This window comes from Buteo buteo, chromosome 2 (assembly GCF_964188355.1).
Source record: "Buteo buteo chromosome 2, bButBut1.hap1.1, whole genome shotgun sequence".
NCBI classification, from domain to species: domain Eukaryota; kingdom Metazoa; phylum Chordata; class Aves; order Accipitriformes; family Accipitridae; genus Buteo; species Buteo buteo.
Window position 1 is genome coordinate 5502574 of NC_134172.1, and position 23290 is coordinate 5525863.

At 42.8% G+C, this 23290-nt stretch overlaps 1 protein-coding gene across 2 annotated transcripts in view; it reads right to left on the bottom strand.

Annotated features, from left to right (window-relative positions):
- Positions 1-293: 293 nt before the first annotated feature.
- Positions 294-23290, bottom strand: part of GARS1 (glycyl-tRNA synthetase 1) — a 28782-nt gene continuing 5785 nt past the window's right edge. The window contains exons 3-17 of one of the 2 annotated variants that reach the window (XM_075044441.1): positions 22125-22227; positions 20843-20984; positions 19739-19827; positions 18224-18300; positions 16317-16462; positions 15117-15266; positions 13380-13542; positions 12312-12476; positions 9592-9704; positions 8918-9058; positions 6951-7036; positions 4620-4729; positions 3162-3255; positions 2036-2226; positions 294-646 (exon numbers count right to left, since the gene is read on the bottom strand). In XM_075044441.1, the coding sequence (XP_074900542.1) occupies positions 521-646; positions 2036-2226; positions 3162-3255; positions 4620-4729; positions 6951-7036; positions 8918-9058; positions 9592-9704; positions 12312-12476; positions 13380-13542; positions 15117-15266; positions 16317-16462; positions 18224-18300; positions 19739-19827; positions 20843-20984; positions 22125-22227 (1896 nt within the window). In that variant the 3' untranslated portion in view covers positions 294-520. Of the gene's footprint in view, positions 647-2035; positions 2227-3161; positions 3256-4619; positions 4730-6950; positions 7037-8917; positions 9063-9591; positions 9705-12311; positions 12477-13379; positions 13543-15116; positions 15267-16316; positions 16463-18223; positions 18301-19738; positions 19828-20842; positions 20985-22124; positions 22228-23290 lie in introns of both variants that reach the window. The other variant, XM_075044433.1, reaches the window with a different exon arrangement.

Sequence of the window (23290 nt, forward strand, 5' to 3'; positions counted from 1 at the left end):
AGAAAGCACTGAACCCATCTAAGGTAGCTGCTTGAAGCACTCTGCAACGGTGAAAGGAGGACCAACACTTTGATCACCCCTTCATAAACAGGAGGCCAAGCAACGAGTACCATCTTGCACAAGAGTCCAAGGTGATCCGAATCCAGATGAAAGGATGTACAGTCCCTGCCTTCCTGAGGGGCTGTAACAAACCTGTAACACCCACAGCCATAAGCACGAGGGAAGGAAAGAAAAAAAAAAAGACTAAAAAAAGACATTTCTGAAGAAAGTACAAGGCTGCATGAACACAGAGAAGCAGGCATATATAATGGCGTTTTTATTCAGAACACCTTTAACTTGGACTGCAATTATTTCAGGTTTTAAAGTTAAATTCAGGCAGCAATTGAGAAAAAAAAAAAAACAAATAGTCCCTGTGTGCACAAACAATGCAGCTTTGAATAATACACGATAAGTTTATTTCATATTAACATGAACAGTAAAAAGTGGACATTTGACAGGATTTTACTTCAGGTCCTTTTCTTTATTCCTCTATTGTGTCCTTTTTGCCAGTCTCTTGTCCCTCAAATTGTGGATACTTTGCCTCAACGTCAGCCCAAGTTAGATAACCGTTTGCCAGGTCACGAATGATGGCAGGAAGTTCAGAGATCTGCAGGCAAAATCACAAAGACATATGAAACACAAAGTCATCAGAATCAAGTTGCTCTGGTGGATACTTGGGGAACATGGGTAATGTTTACATCAGCAACAGAACAGATGCAAGATATCTTCTTGCAAGATTATTTTTGGGGAGAAAACCCATTAACTAGGAGGACATCTTAAATCACAGTCTGTGTCATCTCAGCAAAGACTGCTCAGTTATTCAGGGTGAGCCCTGAGGGAAATGCAACTGTCACTGGGGTAGACCACAGCAAGGCTCATCCCTGGTAGTGTTATGTTACAGTTTTGGAAGGGAAAGAAAACAATACACACATCTGAAAGATGCTGTAAGCCAAGATTTAGCCAGGCCCTATTTACTGTAAGACCAGGACAAAAGAAGCTGCTAGTTGCCTTTTCTTTGCTCTTCATAGAATACTGTCACGGTGCAAAGGATCAGCTTAGAGAAACTAGAAAATCTGTAGAAATTGAAGGATAACAAGGTCTCATCTCTGCTGCTTGGCATTGAGAGGTCATCCAGGTGATACAGAGACAGATGGATTCCCTGAGGAACTGGCACTGCCTGTTACACTGAACCAAACCCACAGCCCGCTCAGTAGCCCCGAGCAGTACAGGTGCTTTTGTACAGAGTGGAGCTAGAACAACTCAGCCTCGCAGACGAACGCTAACTCCTCCTCCTCCAGGAGCCAAGCTGTGTTCCTGGTGGGGACCAGGGAGAGAAGGACATGACAGAGGTGCCAAGGCCACACATCCACAGCTCTGAGCAGGTTTTGCTCGCCCGCAATGAGAACACCATAGGGAGGTTTGCTATTCCAGTCTCTGTATTATGTCCATACTAGCAGAGCAAGCTTAGGGCATAGCTTTTGGGCAATGGTTCACCAGTTTCTCTGGTGCTGCACAGGCAACATGGGCAGAAAGCAAGCTTTAAGGAGTTATGTCTGAGTTGTGCTCTGTCAGCCAGCCTGTAGCAGGCAAAGATCTTTCGCCTTTTGGTGCCTGTGGATTCAGAGGAGCCCTGCCTTTGAAAGCCAGACACAACCCAGCAAATGCATTTAATCAGCAGCCTCCACTTGGAAAGAAGCACTATACAGAGCAGTGCAATCACCACAAGGCATGGTTTTCAATTAAGATCAACACCTCTGCATCCAAGAAAAACAAAAGCCTCTCCTCACTTTAGTAGCAGGGCCAGCATCTTCTGTTTGACCAGTATCTCTTCCCTGGGGATTTCTCAGAATAGCTAAATTGCCTATGAGAGCTGGAGGCAGCTCCCGAATAGACCGGAGTCATTGCTGGATCAGAAATAGCAGCTAATGCTCTCCCCTAGCCCATAAGAAACAGACTCGGCTCTGTCAGGAGCCAAGCCCGTCTGCCTGCCCTTTACCTCGGCTCGGATCTGGCGCATCGAGTCGCGGTCTCTCAGGGTGGCGGTGTGAGGCGTCCGGTTAACAGTGTCAAAGTCGATCGTGATCCCGAAGGCCACGCCAATCTCATCAGTCCTGGCATAGCGCCGGCCGATGGATCCAGAGGAATCATCCACCTTGTGAGAGATGCCGTTCCTGGTGAGTGCTTCAGCTGCAAGAAGCAGAGAAGGGGGGATCACCAAGACTCATTACATACTCAGGAGGCAACATGATCCTAGCAAAGGCCTCCAGTATCCTCATGGCACTACCTCAAGTGAGGCACCATGTGTCCTGGTCTCAAGCAGCAGAACAGACCTTTTTTTTTTTTTTTGACAGAAGATCCAATGGTCCAGTCTCTCCCAAGACTACAAGCTCAAACCCACCCCACAGGTGCACTGCTACTCTCACAGATCTTCACATTGCATCACTCAACTCTCACCCAAAGAGCAAAGTCACTGACTTCTTCAACCTGTCATTACAGTCCCACAACTCTGCTTTAATTCAAAAACACGCCAGCCTTTTACACGTATGGAAGGGCATGTCCATTATGGGGAGGCGAGCAGAACTGTCTGTCCCGAGCAGAACTGATGCCAACAGCAAAAGGCACTGTCTGACATGCAGCCTATGTTCCTATCCTTCACTTACTCACTTTTAGATGGCACCAGTGGGCATTTTCACAGAAATGCTTGGAGGCTCAGCAGCTCTGGGACCAATTCAATAAATTAGGTGGCCAACAAGAGTGAAGAAAAGAACTTTATTCAAAAAAACAAACGAACAAAAAAAACCCCCAAAACAAAACCCCACTGCTCCTGACAGCTGCTCCTAAGCAGTGGGAAAGATATCTTTTTGACATAGAAGGAAAAAAAGAAGTCTTTTACACTGTAAACCAGCACGGGGAGGGGCAGGGAGTTGAGGCTAGACTGAAGAGTTTGATGGATACCCAAAGCTGACTAATACCAACCAAGTCAGCTGTTTTAGTTTGATGGCTCTCCCTTTGCACATGAGAGCCACGTTATCCCAATGCTATTTTCTCCCTATAGCACTGAGGAAGGGACCTCTCTTCCCAGTCCACATCCCCATTGGACCCACAATGCTTAAGACACTTACATAATTCCTTGACGAAAGGCATGAATTCCTGATTCTGGCTTAGAGGAAGAACGGAGCATTTGAACGGTGCTACAACAGCTGGGAAGCTGAAGAACTAAAGGAAAAAAAGAAAAAGCACAAATAAATACAAGTTTAATGGTTAGGCCAGATTCTTAGGAGGTGAGAATAAGCTCTGACTGAGGTTGGAGGCAGGGTGACTGTTCCAGGAGAGTCACTGGCCTTCTGTAAGACATTAGCATTTAGGGTCCCAGCAATAACACCTCACACCACTGAAGCAAGATTGATTTTCTCCAGCTGCCCTCCAGTCCCCCTTCCCTTCTGACAGCTAAATGTTACCTCCCACCAAAAGAGGTTTACCAGAGCCTTCCCTGAAGAAAGTGAACCTCATCTGAATTACAGAAAAATGAAGGGTAGAGGGGTCTTCCCAGGAGATTTAGTCTTATGCACAGTCTAAACCAAAATCCATTTGATTCCCACACAGACTCCACACACATGGAACATATGCAGCTCAAAGGTTTTCAGAACCCTCCACAGACACCCTCAGAAAAGAAAAACATGCCAAAAGGGGGAAAAGGGGAAAAAAAAAAATATATATCTTTCCTGGCAATCAGCAAGGCCTGTAAGGGTACAAAAGTAATGCAATTGAGACGTACCACAATACAGAGCAGCCCGGGCTATATAGAAAGTAAATGGGTACTAGAAGGAAGCTAAGTCCGATATTTTAGACTTCATGAGCAGTTTGTGATTGAACATCAAGTGTGTCCTAACTCTGGGCTCCTGAATCCTGTTCCCCCCACTCATAACTGTATCACATCCTGTGGCAACCAGAGACTGTTATTTTTCTTTTCTATAAACACAGTCTAGCAGCCAGAAACAACGAACTAGAACCAGCATCGAGTTTACAGCCAGCTTCCCATGGGCCACCAGCAATGGTGCAGAGCATCACAGTTTGGGCACTGGCTGCAACAGGCTGGTGCTCTGTAACACACACTCTCCTCTGGCCCCTGCTACAGCAAAGTTTCAGGCCAAGATTTTAGGGGTGCCCAGAATCAGAGAAGGCTGAATTTCATGGGGGACTGAGGACACAGTTAGTCTATTGTCCATCTTGCTGCACAGAACTATGATTCCAGGAAAAGCAGCAAAGAGAGAGGAAATAAAACACTGAAGAGATGCCTTTCTCTGAGCCATGGGACATTGCAAAGTGTGAATCCAGGAGGAATTTCTTGCCCCCTTGCCAGTAATTGCGAGAGCCTCATGCACACACAGCCCCAGAATGCTCTCACTGCGCATGTATAAATGACACGTAAGCTGGCAAAACCAGCAATTCAACAGCCCACCTGGGTTTTCCCATCTCTACTGTGTATTGTGCAGTCTTATTTTAGCCCTTCCCCTGGATGTCAGGGAAAGGCAAATGCTTGCAGCTGGTTTAAGCTGAGGCCCAGCAACAGGAAAGCTCACCGTTCTCTGCTCGTCTCCTTCCCGGATGTGGAATGTGTGTTCGAACACTGTGTACATGATCCTCCCAATACCAAACGACGGTTCAATTACATTTGGGATGATTTCTTCCACTGGAACACAAAAGAACCCACGTCATCATTAAAAAAGAATTTACACACAAAAAAAAGATGTGTTTACTGAAGCTGCCTTTGTGCTCAGAGGTTCTGATTACATGTAGCTAAAGCACATGGAAATAAAAGGCTAGACATGCTCTAAATACAAATACCTGAAGTAGAGATTTGGACTTAGTCCACGTACAGAATATATTTAGGCTGTAAATAACAAGTCAGGGCCACTTCTCTGGCCCTGAGAGCAAATAGCGTAGCACAACTTGCATCCATGCAGATAAACCCTCTTCTCCTTCACAAGAGCAAAGGCTCATCCAAACCGTTCACTGGGAACAGTCTCTGCTCCACACCAAGCCACAAACTATGTCCAGGCGTTGTCTAGGAGAGTGCTATTTGGCATAGACCAAAACTGCGCCAGGGAACACGCTAGCAATTAAACAGCCTGGATAATGGCAGGGTAATGCTCAATCCCTGGCACACTTTGGTTTAGTGTACAGACACAGCCTCAGTATCCAGCAGACTGAGCAGAGAAGCATGGAGCTTCAGATCCAACTCAAATTCTAGCAAAGACTCTCTCCGTATTCTTGAGTTGTTCAGCTGCCTGCTTCAATGCTCATCCCCTCCCTCTTCTCCATCCCCCTCCAATGTATCACAAGAGTGGGAAAGAACAAGGATCAACTAGTTACTGTTTGCAAAAATTCCCAGAAGACATTATGTGCTATGTTATTGTACACCCATCATTCTCTCAGTCGTTGCCACATGTCTGTCAAAGAGGCTTTTTCCTCCTTCTTCCCTCTGTGTGTGAAAGGACCTCAGTGGACAGCTGCCCTGCTCAGACAGCGCAGCTTTTTAGAAAAAGCTCAGATAGCTACTGGAGAAGAAACAACAGTTATAGGCATCAGCTGCTTTTGAAAATCAAGGGTAGCATCCAGCTCTCCAGCACTGCACCCTGACTCGCCTCCCACTCTATGTGCCTAGAGAGCCAATCATCCTCAATTAAGTACCTAACTCATGATGGGACTTTACCTTCCCAAAAGGATGGTCTTGTTTTATTTGTGCATTGACCAACCAGTTTTCAAGACAAGAGAGAGGGAAACCATAAGCTTTGCCTTCTGCTTGCAGACAGCAGCCAAACTGCCAAATGTACAAATTTAAAACCAGCAACTGGGGTTCTACTTGCTGGCCCCCAGCAGTACCATAATCCCTAACAGTTACAACTCTGATTCCTTCTTCGAAGTTGTGACAAAGCAAAGCCTGGCACAGCAGCAGCACACGGTGACTGAAAGACACCTGGACATATCAAAGGCTCAGCAGCTGCAAGAACAAATATATTCTGTGCATGCTACAAGTTATTCTACTTCTTCCCAGGAGCATTTATCATAGTCCCAACCTAGGGTAGGAAGATCCACTAGTTAACAGTATGAACTGGGGAAAAATCTACCTCAGTCTCCAGCTCTGTCAAAGACTTCCCAAATGACCTTGGGTGAGGTGCTTACAGAGCTGGCTGGAAAGACAAGACTTCTTTGAGGAACTAAATCCATGCATTTTGGAAAGTTACCTTCTAGCCCCATTTACCATATCAGGACAAAAGCTCTGTGGAGATGCAGTCACTGACCAAAGCTGATGTGTGATCATCAACTACCAGGGGAACTGACTGGACTTGTCAGCTTAAAGAGTCTGGTCAGGACGGCAGCCCGGTGAGCTGGCAGATGCTGGAAGACTTGGCTCCAGGCAGCAGAGTGACAACAGGAGCTCTGAGCACAGGAGATCTGGCCATAGCCCTTAACCAACAGACTGCCACAACCCATCTGCTACACTGCAACGGACTTGAAGATTAAAGCTCCCAAAGCTGGTGCACCTTCCCCAGCTCCTCCATCACTACAGCAGCTGGTTCTTAGCACCACATGGGACCTTACAAATCCCAGAACATGCAATTGAAGCAGCATGAATATAATACACCACTCAAAGTCTATTAAATGGGTTACTGAACAGACCAGGAGAGAAGCGGGCAGACAGGCCTGCACCAATGGTCACTGAAATCCCACTGCTGTGTGAAAGCTTTCCAACTCTCAAATCGTCAAATTTCAAGGAAATAACATTTGGCATTTTTCCTGTGCCATGGTACAATACTAACAGGACAATCCAACTAATAAAGTTCACATTCAAAGTGTATCCTGATCTGCCTCTTATTTTTGATGATCAAACAACAAAGATACAAATTTACCATGTAACGTTTTCTGAAATCTCTTCACAGTAACCATGTCCTTTGTTAATTTAAAAGTTTTCCCTTCAGTTTCAACAGTGAATTCCCTGCAAAGGAAAAAGAAGTCACTTATAACTTGTTTATTTCTTACTGTAGCTTTTATTTCTTTAATTGCATTGGTTGGCTGACTTTAGGAATAGGGCAAGAGAAGACAGGGCAAACCCCAGAGATCAAAGAAACATGTGGCATACCCATTAAAAGAAATTCATGTTAATAATAAAATTACTACATCTACATTAAAAGCAACCATTTTCATAATCACAGCGAACTTAGTTGTGGTTAACAGCCTGAAGCAAATGCAATTAGGAAATGGAAGAATCTCAGGATGAACCATATACACCAAAAGAAAAAAAAGAGGGAGGCACACAAAACAGGCACTTGCTGCAGACTGTACATCTTGTCAAGTGCATCGACTTCTCATGAAAACTGACTTGTGTCAGAAGGTACCCTGCATTTTCACAGATACCAAACAAAGGGGAGGATACAGCACAGTTAGTTTATTGATTATTTCTAAAGTTTTTGATATTACGGTCCTTTAACTACTTCCTCTCGCTCCTTGCTAACTTGCAACTAGCGCACACTCCTTGCTGAGGAGACCTTAGACTCTATTGACCTACCCCACTTATGGGAAGCAAATGTCTTTATTACTACGTGTCCTAACAGAAAACTGTCACTGTAAACCCGAGGACTTCGCATCATGGATTTACACAAACATGGCCATATGAAAGGCAGGTCTAACATACTGACACTGTCAACATGTACTCAGCAACGGTACCCTCCTTGCTGAAGCATTCAGATCACATAATATAAAACCCAACATGTTTAAGAAGTGTGCACTAATTGCCTGCATTTGGACTCAATACCAAATGGGCTGAAGCTTATAAAGGTTTTGCTCTGAATGCAGCTACAACTGGATGCTGAGTTTAAACACAGTCATGATTTGCAGTCCACTATCAATTCAAACCCAGGATACTGCCTGTAACTCATCTATTGAATCATTTCAGTGGGGTTCTGGATGAACTATGTTCACTTTCTTCTGATTTGGATGCGTGTACACATCACCATATTCTGCAACAGTTTCTCTCCCCATTTTGAGTGCTACTGGTTTTTCTACACTTTCACATTCATAGATATGTAAAAGAAATAAATCTTAGCTCAGGGAAAAAAAAAAAGAAAAACAAACAAACAAAGAAGATGTAAACATTACCATTCTGCAATGTAGTCATTGATCCTACATCTTGTACCATTTCAAGCAGGAAATAAAAGTTTATTTTTTATTATTGCACCATTAGCCTTCTCATAACATATACAGCTGTTGGCCTGCTTCAGCCAAATTTGACAACTGTAGAGATCTCTTACATTTTCAATTCCTGCATGTGTTAGGAATACAGGCAGACAGGTCGAGGAAAAACATACAAATTGCTGCCCCAGTAGATCAAAGGCTGAAACAGGTCCTAAAGCATATCAACAAACATTGGAGGATACTCACACAAGTTTTGGTTCTCATTTAACTATTTTGTTCCATCACTCACAGAATTATTTGATTGATTTTAAAATTAAGTTCAAAACCATCTGCCATCCCTGGTCAACTCTCAAACCACAGTAGGGAAGCTGATAAACACTTCCCATTTCACTGAGGTGTCTCTCTTATGGGATGGTCCTGCTAAAGCCAGAAGCTCATTCCCAGGCAAATAAACAAATATTTGAATACCATGGTTACACATTTACATGCCTATATCAAAAGATATGTTTGTTGATGACCAGCAATGACTCGGCAGAAGGGACAGCACTAAAACATTTCAGATGACCCATTTAGCCTACTCTCATGAGGAAGCTGGTTTCAGGTGGCTCAAATTAATCCAGCAGCACTTTGGGAACCCTCATCAGAGGTGTCAGAGAAGGATACCATGCACACACAGCCATCTCACCCTTTGTCATTGAGCAGCTGCTCCATCTCAGTGACGTAACACTCGTCACATGTGGAAAGGTATTCCATCACCACCTTTGCATCCTTCTTATATGCTTTGCCAATGGCTCCCTTATTTGCCTCAAACTGAACAATGTTGACTGTTCTGTACAAGGCAGTTAAGGAGTCTGAGATGACAGAAAGCAAGGCCTGGTTCTTTTGCTATGTCAAAGCCAGTTGCTACGCAACACAAAGAAATCTCCTCTGCTACTGGATTAAGGAATTTCCCTCCAAGACGAAAGGAACAATAAAAAATACTGAAGGGCAGAAGGTCACAAATTTTGAAAGAATACAACTTTTTTTGCAAGTACAGCCAGCAGGAGAACCATGGAATGACATGGAGCAACCTGGGATAGTAAACCCACATTCACATTGAAACCATGCCTCACAGTCAAAAGAGAGCCTAGCATTAAGCTAGAAGAATCCAAGCACAATAGTAAATCCCCTTTTCCCACCTGAGTAGTCATCCACATGCTCAATTCTTTGCAGGTTACTTCCCCAAGTCACACTGCTCTGTAGCTCTAGGTTTCCCTGTTAAATTTACAGTTGTAACTTAAAATAGAGCTGCACAGCTCTCCAAGACATCTCACTGTCAAATCACTTTTCATTTCAAGAGAATCTGGTCTATTGTGAAAGGATATAGGTTCTTTGAGAGGCTTCTCAGCTATAAGAGGAACTTTGGTGGCCCGGGCATGGCAGGAGAGGTCATAGCAGGAACGATCAGCACAGCCAACGATCTCAATCCAACCCTGAAAAAAACAAAGTGGAAGCTTTCACCAACTCACTTTTTTGTCCACTTAACCATCAAATATGTTTATTCACCCTTAAGCCCTCCCTGCTCCCATGACTGTTTTTTCTACATAATTAACTCTGTTACAATAAGCAGCTCTCACTCACTAGTTGCTCCTTCATTTGAATGATTCCATTTGTTTCCAGAGGAAACGATCAGTTATCTAACCAGTGCCTGTGTTCACGGCCAGGTTTTCCACATGGCTTGGCAGAACACAGCACTGTGCCAACAGCTTGGGGCTGAGGCCAGAGGACACGGTCTTATCACTCACATGCTATAGGCACATGAGACATCATGCCTTCGGGGCTTTACCACTCTGCAAGTATGGAATAGACAGTAGGCAACCAGCCACACTAGAGTGGCCAGAAGCCTGGCTTCCGAGCTAGTAAGACACAGATTTTATGCAAGGGAAGAACTTCTTTCAACATTTCAGCATGTATAGCAAGGAGGAATCTCAAAACACCATTCACACATACAGAATTGATGAAGACTTCCAACAGTTGCAGCAAATACAGCCACCGCCTGGATTTTCTAAAAGGCAATCCCATATAGGAAAAGGCACATCAGCTGCTTTTCATTCACTCTGTCACACCAGCATGGCCTTGCAGGCAGCCAGATGCTATGTGGTTTTCCAGTCTGCAGTGATATAGCAGGGTGTCAGGACCCTGTGCTGGAAAAACCATGGTGTTCCAGAAAATCTTGGGGAATTTTTACACAAATTAAACCATTAGGGTACTACAACTACTTCTCAGAAGGTTTATGTAATAACTTTATAGCATGGATTTTAAACCATTCGGTGCAGTTAAGTTCATACTACTGAGTGCTGCAAGTTGGTATAAACATTTTTGGGCAGAGTTAAGTGACAAATCAAAGCATAAGTCTAGCTCACAAGGTGGTTTTGTCATGCCATCTTTGCCTCTGGGTTAGGCTGTTGGACATACTGCTCTGTGAGTGTTGTCCTGATCCATGACAAGGCTTGCAAAGTTTATTAATCTTATTTACATGGTGTGGCCCACACATGTCCAGCCTGTTTTGGGCTGGCTGGAAAGAGAAACTATGAACATATGGAAGTCAGCTATCTACGTTCAGAGGAAGTCATTCCTTCAATCGTTTCTACAGGGCTTTTCTACATGAAGACAAATCACTCATCCAAGCTGCAGGTATTTTTTTTTTCTCATCTTAAGTTTGGTGGAATTTAATGGCTGCTATTCCTCTAACTAGCTGTAATGAAACATCACCAGTGATAAGCCTGTTTCAGCTCCTTAAGAGAAAGAGAGAAAAAGCCCACAAAAAACACACAGACAAACAGTACTCCACACACAAGCTCCTCACCCCTAGGTTGTAGGAGGTTCTTCCTCCCCATAAATAAGGCTGGCTGAACCATCTGAAGCCTTGACCCATTCCCTGTGTGGACACCTTTGGGCTGAGCACGCTACCAGTTTGGCTATCAAACTGGTCAGGCCCATGGATGGGGTCTACCCATATATGGGTCACTGCAATGTCACAGGCTAGCCCCATAGAACTCAGCAAAATCCCTTCAATGTTTCAATCCTTTATGGGAACTAGACCACACAGAGTTCTCTAGATATTTTCAGGAATTTGCACATACTCTGGACTTCTTGGAAAGGGTAACAGGGCAGAAGAACATTTGCTTCACTACACACAAGGGAAAAATAATGAAATAACTTTTTTTTTTTTAAACTCAGATTCTACCTAAAAATTAGATTCTGTACCCTTGAAGAGGGGAATAAGTTCATAATCAATACAGTCTAGTTACTACACTTTCTAATAGATTTCTTTTGAAACTGTCATTCCAACTGATACACTTGGCTGAGACTTACTGAAGAGGATGAAAGCTCTCCAAGAGAATCTAAAATGAGTCTAAGAGCCTTGCCCCTAACTACCTACTGCTGGTTTACCTGAAAGAAAAAAAGATACATTTTTCAAAATCAAGCCAACAATATATGAGAAAAACAAAGCACCCAACGAGGCCCAAACTGAAAAGCTCTTAGTGACTCAGCAGGAAGACAAAAAGTCCTCGGGAAATTTCTCTCCCAGCACCAGCTGTCTGAACTGGCAGAAGTGAACTCTCATTTCTCACAGCTTGGAAGTGGGAAAGGAAAAGCAAGCATTCTAGCAGGAAGGAATCTGCCCTGGAATAACACCTCCAGCAAAATAAATCCTTCCCCACTGCTGTTACAGGGGTTATAGTCTTTGGAAAGCACCAGGACTTGGATTCCTTTTATTCCAGATGAAATTCAACCTGCAAAAAATCCCCAGGCAACTTCAGGCTCCAGCAAAGGAGTCTGAAGCATGGACCTACAAACAAGCATGAACAGTTCAAAAACTTTGTGCAAGTCCACTGCAGGGACCTGACCCATCCCCTTAGTCCTGGATTCAGAATATTTCCACTGTAGTAACTGTGTTCATACCAACGTGGGGCTGGACAGAAACATCAGATTCATAGCCCTGGTCTTAAAAACCCAAAAAATAAAACGGAGCCCCTTCCTGCACTATCAACAGATCTGACAAGGAGTGCCATTTGCTGTTTTGCTTTCCAACTTACATATGATGTTTTGGACTCTGCATCCCAGCAGTCACAGGCATAATGAGCCATCTCATTCTCCATATGCTGTCGGAAGCGCAGCTTCTCTGGGGATACACCGACCTTTGTAAGGAAGAGGTAGATTCTGCCAATGAAGTAACCGAGAACGGAGTTATTGATCACACCCTGGAAAGGGAAAAAGCAGAAAGAAAAAAAAAAAAAAACACATAGACATTAATTCCTAAGGAAACAAAGTAATGATTTGTGGTACTTCTGCAGACAACTTGACACATTACACACAGAACTTCTTGCAGCTGCCTGTGATAAAGTACTATGTCTCTCCTGAAACTATTACATCTTTTCAAATTCACCTAGTACCACTGGGAGTATCCCCATCTGAAGAAAATAGTAAGTTATTATTACTCTAGGACTCATCACTGTCTCTGAAGATCACCTACTTGAAAATACCCTGCTGTATGCAACAGTGCAGTCACTGGTATTACAAGAGTGCATGGGAATTGCAGTTATGGCTCAGGACCCCACAACAGCTGTACCCTACAGTTCACAGTTGCAATACAACAGGGGGGTGGTGTTCTTTTTGTTGTTGTTGTTTTGTTTGGGGGGGAGAGGGGGGAGTAGGTTGGGGGGCTGGTATTTTGGTGGGGTTTTATTTGGTGGTTTGGGGGGGTTGGAGGAAGGGGGTTGATAAACCTACTCATTCGTGATTTGCATGCATGGAGCATCAGGTCGTGAAACCCCAACATGCAAGCCACATACTGATGGGGGTCAGCAGCTGACTATTAGATTCCCAGTCACTGCTGAGCTTTTGGCAGATACTGGTATTCCTAACTGTTCCTCTCCCATTAGCTAAGTGTGAAGCTTAACCTCTAACCACTATCCCAGCACCACCAGCAGCTTTCATTACTGATAACAAGGGCCAGGCTTGGCTCAATCACACTGATTCACTGAAGAGAACTGACTTAAATCTGGGAGCAAACCCCAGCTGGCACCAACACAATAGTTTGTAATTTAGTCATGAGAGCAATATTCGAAAGAGCAAGCTCCACGTGCTTGCAAGAGGAACGTTACCTGTTGGACAGCATCTCCCAGCCTCATTATATGGGCGGACTGCCCGCTGACCTGGGCCTTGGAAGAGTACAGGAGGATGTTGAGGTCTGCCACATTCTGAAACTTGGGGTGATTTTTCTCACTGGGATCCACAAAGTGCTCGATTTCTGCCATGGTGAATTCCCTAATGGAAACACAAACAAGCATGTGTATTAAATATTTTATGTGTTAGCCACAGCCCTTCTAATAAATGATTATGCTTTAGCCTCTCACAAGCAAGTCAGCAGTTTCAAAACGTGTGCAAACCCAGAGCCAAGACAGCGTATAGACTGGAGCATGAACCAGTCTTGACACTGGATTTAGTTCTACCTTCAAATTCCTAATAAAATTTTCTACAAATGCGTCTAGAGATCTCCATGCCATGGTTATCACCACTGTGATTCAGAGCAGAGAATACCACCTTTAGAAATGCTTCCAGAAGTCTCTGGAGTTTTTCCAGACTGCTGTGATGCCCATGTTAGAAGTATACATTTCCTACAGGGTGAAGGAAGACTAATCTGCTCATTAATTCAGTAGCCTTAACTCATATCAGAGGTGCTCAAAATAGCCAGGTGAGGTGATGATTTCTTGAAGACAATGATACTGCTACATTCAGCAATGGTGTACATTCTAAGAATTTGGCTTTAATACATCTATATTCATGCATTGATTCTTAGCCTTCCTGCTTGAAATCACTTTACATTGAATTAGCTTGTTACCAAGAACCTTTAAAAAAAGCTCTAGGTGATCGTTAACTTTAAATCACAGGCATCAGGATGTAATCTGCTATGATAGCATAATAACGCAGTCTCCAATAAATGTGCCACAAGCGTATAATTTATATTTGACTGAAAATGTATTTCAATGAGAAAAGTTCTCATTTCCAGATGTGCAAGAGAGAACAGGAGGACTGAGAAAATTCTGAAGAGTTGCCTTAGTGCTAACGATTCCACTGCCTCTCAGTGACATTTATGGCACCATATTAATCAATTACCAAGTTTACAATACAGACAGCCTGTTACATGGCAGAACCACACTGACTGTGCATGGCAGCTCTTGTTCCAAATTAGACAGAAGAGACTTCTGTTCAAAATAGTTCAGTTAAAATAGAGATTATCCTTAATGAAATGCAATAATCACTTTTATCCTGAGATAGAAAGCTTTTAAAGTAATTCTCAATAACCCTGAGCTTTCCTCCTTGACTGATCTTGGGACAGAAACACATGTCCCAAGTCATGTTATCTTACAACTTCCTCTCTGCAGTAAGCTGCAGAACCTGCAGAACTGAGACAAGGAAATACTGCTGCAAAGTCAATCGCATTTTGATTCCAGATTTCAGTTTTCAAGTAAAGTGCATGAACATAATTAAACAAGCAAAGCTGCACAACCTGTAGAGAACACAGCTACCTTTAATGTGATCCATTTAGATTATGATGGAAGCCACATTTTGTTAGTAAAACCCAGTTTAATCTAGGCATTTCTAATAAAACAGCTATTTCAGAAATCCTACTTCTTACCAGCCAGGCTTAGATAGAATTCTGTAGTTAAAACCTTAACTATATACGTTCGCCCATGAACCCCAAGACCCACCAGGCACATTATCAGGAGTCCTCTGGGAGAAAGCACTAAAGTGAAACAATCATGTACAAACACTGGAACAAAAGGAAGGTGCTACCTGCTCCCAGGTACCCTTCTGTTGAAAGAGGAAATTTGCAGTACCTCACTCTGATAAGGCCGGAGCGGGGTGAGATTTCATTTCTGAAGGAATTTCCAATCTGGGCAGCAGCAAAAGGCAGTTTGCCTTGGTTAAACTCCAGAAGACGTTTGAAGTTGAGGAATATTCCCTGTGCAGTTTCTGGCCTCAGATAGCTGAAAGGAGACGGTGGAGAGGCAAAATCAGGAAGATAAAAGGGTGCGGAAAGCAGTGAGAAAAGAAAAACACAGTTACTACAAAACTTAAAGGTGGTACTTTTTCTCTTGAGTCTTTTAACTCCAGATACAAAACAATGAAGCAATAGAGTGAGAGGAAAAAAACCAAACATCGGCTGCAGCCCAAACACAGCACTCCACAGTTACTCCCAAAAGTAAACTGGATGGCTTGGCTGCTTTTGAGATGCAAGCACGGAACGGAAAAAGGTGTTTGAATTAAATACAGAGGCCAGTGACAACAAGGAGATCACAGGGAACGCAGCCTCCTTGCCTTTCCTATGTAGGCATGAGCTGTACCAGGCTGCTAACAAACGCGGATTTTGCAGGCAAACCATGACTGTACCTCTGCTGTTACACAAACTGTGAAGTGGCTTTAGTGTAAGGCCTCTACAACCCCTACAGCAACTTGAGACTGCCACAAAGAATACCACCTACACAGACTATTTCATCTACTACACTGGAGAACACATGCGACGTATCTCTGATCCCATCCCAGAGCATATGCAAGTATCATATTCTCCACTCTTCGGTGGAGGTTTCAGTTTTAGTTTCAAGACCCCAAGTCAAGACAACAGCCTCTACATTCTCACACACTAACTACAAACACCTGGCAAATGATGCTATGAGTGGATCACCCAGCTGAGTAACTTTATCCTGAAACAGGTATGCTGAAGCAGGTTCTCTATAACCATGAAGTCGCTGACAATTGCGGATCCAGCATTAATTGGCTTTATGGAAACTACTCCAAGCTATGTTAGGGTATAGCTGTGATCCACATAATCTAGCTGCTTCAAGTATTTTCGTAATTCTGCAACAGCTCCTTGTTTCTCCTACCTTTCACCAAGAGTACAAGGAATGCTAACCTGCCAGAGAAGACCCAAACTGAAAAGCAGGGGAAAGCTACTCAAGAAAAAATTGTTGAGACTTAATTTTTATTCCAAGTGATCTATGAAGAAGGGAAAGTGTGAGCAGAATGAGATTAGCACCTACCCAGGCATGTTTCCTCCAGGCCCAATGGAGGTCTTGAACATCAGATTGAAAGAAACAGGAGGGGACAGGTCATTCCCAGTGATAGGTGATTTCACGTTGTAGTTCACAAAGAGATCTGCAAGTTCTTGCTGGCCATAATTGTCCAACTAATTTCAAAACACAGGAGAATTATTTTAATTACTAGACAAGATAACAGGAATGAATTATGTCCTCTCCATCTTTTACTAAGCATGACCCACAGCTCTGAATCACCTGCCTAAAATACTCCCCTTTAACCTAAATCTTCAAGCAAGCTAGAAGTTTGAACCAATGACAGAAGAATACACTGCACAACTGCAAACCCATATTAGTAATATAGGTCCACAACTCAGTCATACCACAGAAAGTCTGAAGGCTAGATAGAAATGCAAGCACTGAGCATAAGAGTGGGCGTAAAGCAGAAGAAAAGTCATTGGGACTGCATCACCACCCACTAGTAGCTTCTTTTTAACAGTTTCAGCTAAAAACATGGGGAACAGTGTGTTGGGAACGAAAAAAATACAGCAATGACAGAGGAGGAAGCTAAAATTTCTGCAGGGCTTTGTCTTCATTCATTTCTCTTTCTTCTGCTGCATGAAACACAATATTCAAGCTATGCATTAGATGCTCTCTTTCAGAGCTATTCTGCATTTTAGTTAAATAGAGCAAATCTGCAGCACTGGGCTTCTTGGTGAAAGATTTTTCCATTTGGTCCGGAAACAATTTGGTAATGACTGGACGCTTTCACAAGTGGGATAATGTCAGCCCCTTCCAGGCACCTTCCTTCCCCTCTCTCTGGAAGATGGGAATCAAGCACTAGTAGAACCAGAGATCTAACTGCAACTTAACCGCACAAGAGCTGTGACTTCTGGCATTGTTTTGTGCATTTATGTACTAGCGTTTTGCATACGTACATTTAGATGTAGTTTCTAGACTTAAGTACCATAAAGGATCTATACTGAACGTACAGCAATAATTTAACACTCAAGTTTAAAATCAAATGAGCTGCTTCTAGCATTAATTGTCACGATCCTTCATGTATCAGAGAAAACTCAAGAGAGGGGATAAAAAGCTTTTATTAATACAGAGATTCCCCTGAAGTACGGTCAAAGTTCAGTGTTGTGGTGTGGAAAACCTAGTGACAGCTGCTTAGTGATGCAATACACTGAAACAAAAAAAATTGCTCTTTCTGGAAGGAAACGTTCATTCTATGCATGGCTCTGGAAGCATTTATCTTAGAAGTCATGAGAAAAAACATTAAAAACAAAGTAAGAAAAACAAATGAAAAAATAAAGGCAAGTGTCTGTACAGCTGCTCAGGAATGTCAGCCAAGAGCACCAACTCTTCTCACGGTAAACACAGGAAAAAACTGTGCAGGGTGCTACAGACAGCGGAACAAATCTCAAGTTCTTCAAACCCGAGATAGCTTTAAAACATACCAATTCAGTGCTAAGGTCATTCAGAAAAACCCTGACAAAACTTCTTACCCATCTCTGTTCCTTTGTATCATAATCCTGCAGTGAGGGATTTACAAAGGTAAAGGGGGGACTCAGAAGAAACAGTCTTTTTGCCAGGATGGGAAGTGGAACAGAGCAGACCAGATCCAAGGACAGAGCTTCAGCCCTACCAATCCAACATTTAAGAGACTAATATAATAGCAATAACTCTCCAAAGCAGCAGAAGGAGGGAGATGCAATTAACCAGCAAGTTTACGGTATTTGTTAACCAGTAAGTTTTCCGTATTTAGGAGCATGTACAACCTACAAGTATCTCTGAGGTAAAGACTTCTGAGCATGTTTCAAGACACATTTCCTCTGGACCTGGTGCATCGCACCTCCTCTGTTACACACACATCCCTGAAGCATACACATGCCCATGCAGGCACCTACCTGTGTTAGAACATTTTCCATTTCTGCCTTTTTCTCTGCTGTGCACTTCTTGTCAGACATAAGCTTTTGCAGGTGAGCTGTAAGCAAGAAAATTATGTAGTGAGTTTAACTGCAACCCCATCACTGACCCCAATCTAAAGCTTGACAAATCAGGAGGATCCTCCAGCATGTCTTGCTAGGGCCTATCAGGATAATTCCACTCACGTCATCAGGGTAATGCTGATCTACAGCTGAGGCGCTACACCAATTTCCTGTATTGGTGTGCCACAGGGAAAACAACAGGTCCTTATCTAGTTTCTTTCCAATACTTGTTCCTCTAAACCCAAGCAATGGCTTTGTAGTCCCTTTCTCCTTATTTTCTTTCTACACAGACTGGAAATTAAAAGCAACGTCTGATCCCAAGCCAGCGAGGCTAATTTTATCCAAATGCACTCAGAGGCACGTACTGACTTGGTACAGTAGGGTTAGACTGCATTCCACTTTAAAGCACAACATCCTCCATGAGATACAAAGGCAGACAGCGATGCCAAGACTTCCCACTCTCATTTGAAAAAAAGCAATCTGACTTTTTAGTGGCAGTAACAGCAGGTGGCTGTTCACCAGTGATGCGCTACAGAAGAGACAGGGACACTCTTGTTTATGATGCTGTTCAGTGTGCAAAGCCGGCAGACGTTAGATGGGCTTCTTTTGGGTTTTTTTTTAATAAAACGAAAATTCTAACTGAATATTATGAAAACAGCTTTAATGCCAATATAGATTGTTCTACATACTTAACTTCCAAGGAAAAGGCTAGAAAACTAGAGAGCACAACCCGCTTAAATCTAGAGCAGAACAATCCTTCCTTTCACAATGGAGCTGTACATGAAAAAGTTTTCAAATAAGTTTCTTATTTCTAAGATTCCTTCATGTGACTTTTTTGTTTGGTTGGGGTTTTCTGTTGTTTTTTAAACAAATTTTAATCAATAACCAGAGAGAAGTGTGAGAACTTTGCAAACCTAAGAAATGCCTGAAGTCTATTTAGCATTCCCAAATGTCAGCCGAGTTCTAAGGTATACGAAAGTCAGCAGCTGCCATGTAATTGACCTTTGCATAGGGAAAGCATGCTCTGTCCCCTGAGATGGTCATTAAATCATTTCTCAGTTCTGAACAAAAGGCAACTAAACTCAAGAAAACTAAGACCAGAATATGGTAGAGAACAGCAATGTTGTCATATAGGGAGTCCTCAGCTTAGACAACACAGTAATCTTTTATGGCCTGATGACAGAGGATTTTATAAAAAGGGACCCAACTACGTTTTTACTAGAGATCCTGTACCTTGTTTAAGACACTAACACAACATTTGGGTGGAGCTGAGAACTTATGGGATCTTTGGTATGGCATGATTAATGAACTATGAATACAAGTATGAAAGACTGGCTACATCAACTGGCCTTCCTTGAGAAACATACTCTTTTCACATGTTTGTACCATGGCAAGAAATTCCCAAGCCCACCTAGCCTTGGAACAAAACCAAACCTTTTAAGAGATGATCAGCACGAAAACATTCCCCATTTTTCACATCTTTCACCATGAAGTCAGCAAACTTGTCTACATGGCCAGAAGTCCTAGAAAAGATGATACAAAAAAGGAACATGAAAGCTGCCAGACAGCCCCGGGTACTGTGTGATCCCAGTGGACAGACCATTACCAAAGAGAAGTCCCTCAAACTATGTGCCCAAACTGCAGGCTCACTCTTGCTTCAGGTGATAGATTCACACTAAGCAGTACCATCCCACAGAAAATCTGATCCGTGAGAAAGTTACCAATCCATCCAAATCTTAAAATGCGTCACTAAGATGACACCTAGTGCCTTTAGGAACTACATCGTGATTGAAGCAAGACATAGATGCAGTTGTGAGGAGTAACCAGTAGTTCAGGTGGACAGGTTCCCACTATTTTATGCCAGTGATCCATGAAAGCTTCTGCCTGTTATGCCGTGACCCATACAAAGAAACGCAGTTGACTCAGCTCAGGCTCTCAGTCCAAAAGCTTCTGACATATTTAGCAAACCTGTGGGTAGTTTTAGTGGAGATACATGGAGGTGAAACGGTCCACAGTCTGAACTATGCTCTCACCCTGGAAGATGGTCCCTCTACCTGGTCTGTGGATAAAAAGAGGGTTTCAATCCCCAAGGCTACAGAAGCATCATTTGCATTCAGAGCTCAGTTAACACATTGCATATTGCCATCCTTCCGCAGAGAAGGGAAGGATGGTCAAGCAACATGGCCACTGTCCTAAACTATGACCCCGGTGTCCCAGATTTAGGCAAGTCACCTAATTCTTTTTCTTGTCATCTTGATCTTCCAGAAAAAGAGATAATGGCATTTTCTTACCTAGTAGGATTGTTAGGAGACATTAAGACATCAGACTTTCAGACACAAGTCCCACTGCTCTCCCTTATTTATGGAACAACAGCTTCTCACACTGACCTGTGCACTGATATCTAATTATTTTGCACTGCAACAAGGTATGAAATCGGGTGACCCAGTCTCAAGATCCCTGTGGGTAGTTCTACAGAAGACTGTAAAAAGCAACTATGACCAGAAATGACAGGCTGCAGAAAAAAAGACCCATATTTACTTCAGAACTGGCTCTGGTGTGAGCATGGTACAGTCAATCTCCAGGATTTGCTCTTCCTGAATAAAGTGCTGTCTCCATGCTTGGATGATGTTGTTCTTCAAAGCACACCCAACAGGCCCAAAGTCATACAGACCACTGACACCTGCAAAGAGACAAAAGTAAAAAAAAATGTGGTAGGTGCAAGACTGTATGAAGCTCCATTGTTTAGAGGAAATGTCCTCCCTTTTCAGTGCTTCCATCAGTTGGTTTAAGTCTGATGTCATTTTCTAAGCATGAAGCATCAGCTTCGCTGTGCTAAACAGAATATGGAACATGGCTCACCGTAGAGAGCTTTTTACATAAAGACCCACGACATAAAGGCTGAAAGTAAACTCTGTGAAGCACCTAGTCAGACACTGCCCTACATGCTAACCAATGCAGTTCAGTTAGAGAGCATGCTGGGGCATCAGGTAGCAGTAGAAGCCAAAACTGATAAATACCTGCAACCAACAACTGTAAAAGCCACACTCCCTCCACCAATGGATTACATTTTGTGCAGAGTTTTGTGGGAGCAATCTATCTGAAGGCGGAATCTGAATACAGAAGGAGTGATAATGCATGGGCCAAAGAAGTATTTTACTGTCAGTAATAACACGTATCTGCCAATCACCCGTTTAGACACAAAGATGAAAAAAGAAATAAAAAGCCAATAGAACAACCCAGAGTATATATTTTAGTATCTTAGGTGAGAGAGCAGTAACCATACAGGCACTGTGCTGGCCCCCACCTGCCCCAAGCTACCTCAAATCAGCTATCTGACAACGTTCAACAGCCGCATTTGTTCACCTGTTCAATAAAGTTCATTGGCAAAATTCACTAAGGTAACAGGGTCTAAAGTTCACAGTAGTTTTGAGCATTATCATTCCAAAGAAAGCTCAGATAGAGATGAATGGTTATGAGGAAATACGCTGATCACCCCCTTAAACGACAAAACACCTTACCCTTCTGCAAAGAAACCATGTTCTACAATGTAATGCTCAGAACATGCATCCTAAAGTCCACCCACTGACATCCAGAAAGCAAAAGACAAAATCTGAGCCACCCCCCCCGCCCCAAAGACTTTAGGAAGGGGGAACTTTTGAAAGGCTTACAGACTCAAGCAGGAAATTTTAAAGCCAACTTTAAAAAAAATTCTTGTATGTTGCATTAACATAACATTGCAAGACTACAGCGTTTCACACAGCTAGAAAGACTAGAACATTAGCCTAAAGGGATTAAAATGCAAATTTTTTCAAATCCGTACCTCCATAAATAGAAAAGGCTTGATCATAGAAAAACCTCCTTTTCAGGGTGTCTTCCATTTTAACTCTGTCCACAATGTCATCTTTGGGCTGTAAGGCCAGCTCCTGTAAATCAAGTAAACTGAAAACAGTTAATAGCTCCTGTTTCTGAGAGGAGGAGGAATCTTCTCCATTCACCACACGATGAGTCAAAAGTCTGTAAAGACCATTTTGAAGCAAAGGTATCCTGCCAACACGCTCATTTTCCAAAGAGGAATAGTGACGCTGAGATTCAGGTGCTCAATTACAAACATGACTGTCTCAATTCCGCATTTTACACACTTGAGGTGGACTCATCTGCCCTAACTTCCAGACAACTAAGTCTGAGCTAGTTATCCTCAGCTTTCTTTACAATCACTGGAAAGAAATGCCAATTTCCAAAGCAATTCTTCTGACCTATTTCCCTCTCCTGACTATAAAAAAAAGCTTGAAGTGACTAGCTGAGACTACAAACATCTAACTCGTGGCATATATGAAGCTTTCAATAAAGTGTTCCTCACATGAAAGAATTTTCACTATGAAGATTACAAACATCATCATCCTTGTGCTCTGCCAAAGGTGTGTATTTAGCTACTCATACAAAGAATATCTATTCACAAAATGTAGGCTTTCCCAAACACGGGCCTCTGCACTCAGAAAATTTAGTTACAGAGTGCCTAAATGCCCTGACTAGATTCTGTGAAAACATTTTAAAACAGACTCACTACTTTATCTGAAAAACTATGATTTTTGCAACCACTCCATTAGTGAAATCAAGAGACTTGAAAGATTTGCTTCAAGAAAAATGTTTTGATAACTAGAGTTAAGCCAAGAAGTTCAATAAATTAATTCAGGTCCCCCAAGTGGCCAACACTATCATTTTGACCAGCCTTTTGGTAACAAAAAGTATCATATGACCAATAATGTCAAACTTTTCTTTTTTTAGCACCTATAAAGACAAGTACACGTGGTCTAATTTTAAAAGCACTGTACCTCTGCTGCTCCCATGAATTAGCATAAGCCAAGGAATAACTTTGCAGGCGAGAACAAAAGAGTCAAAGGCAGACAGAAAGCACACATGACAGCAAGCGCCAGTGTTGTCCCACACCAAAACAGTACTTTTAAAGCACAGAAAGGGAATCCATTTGGC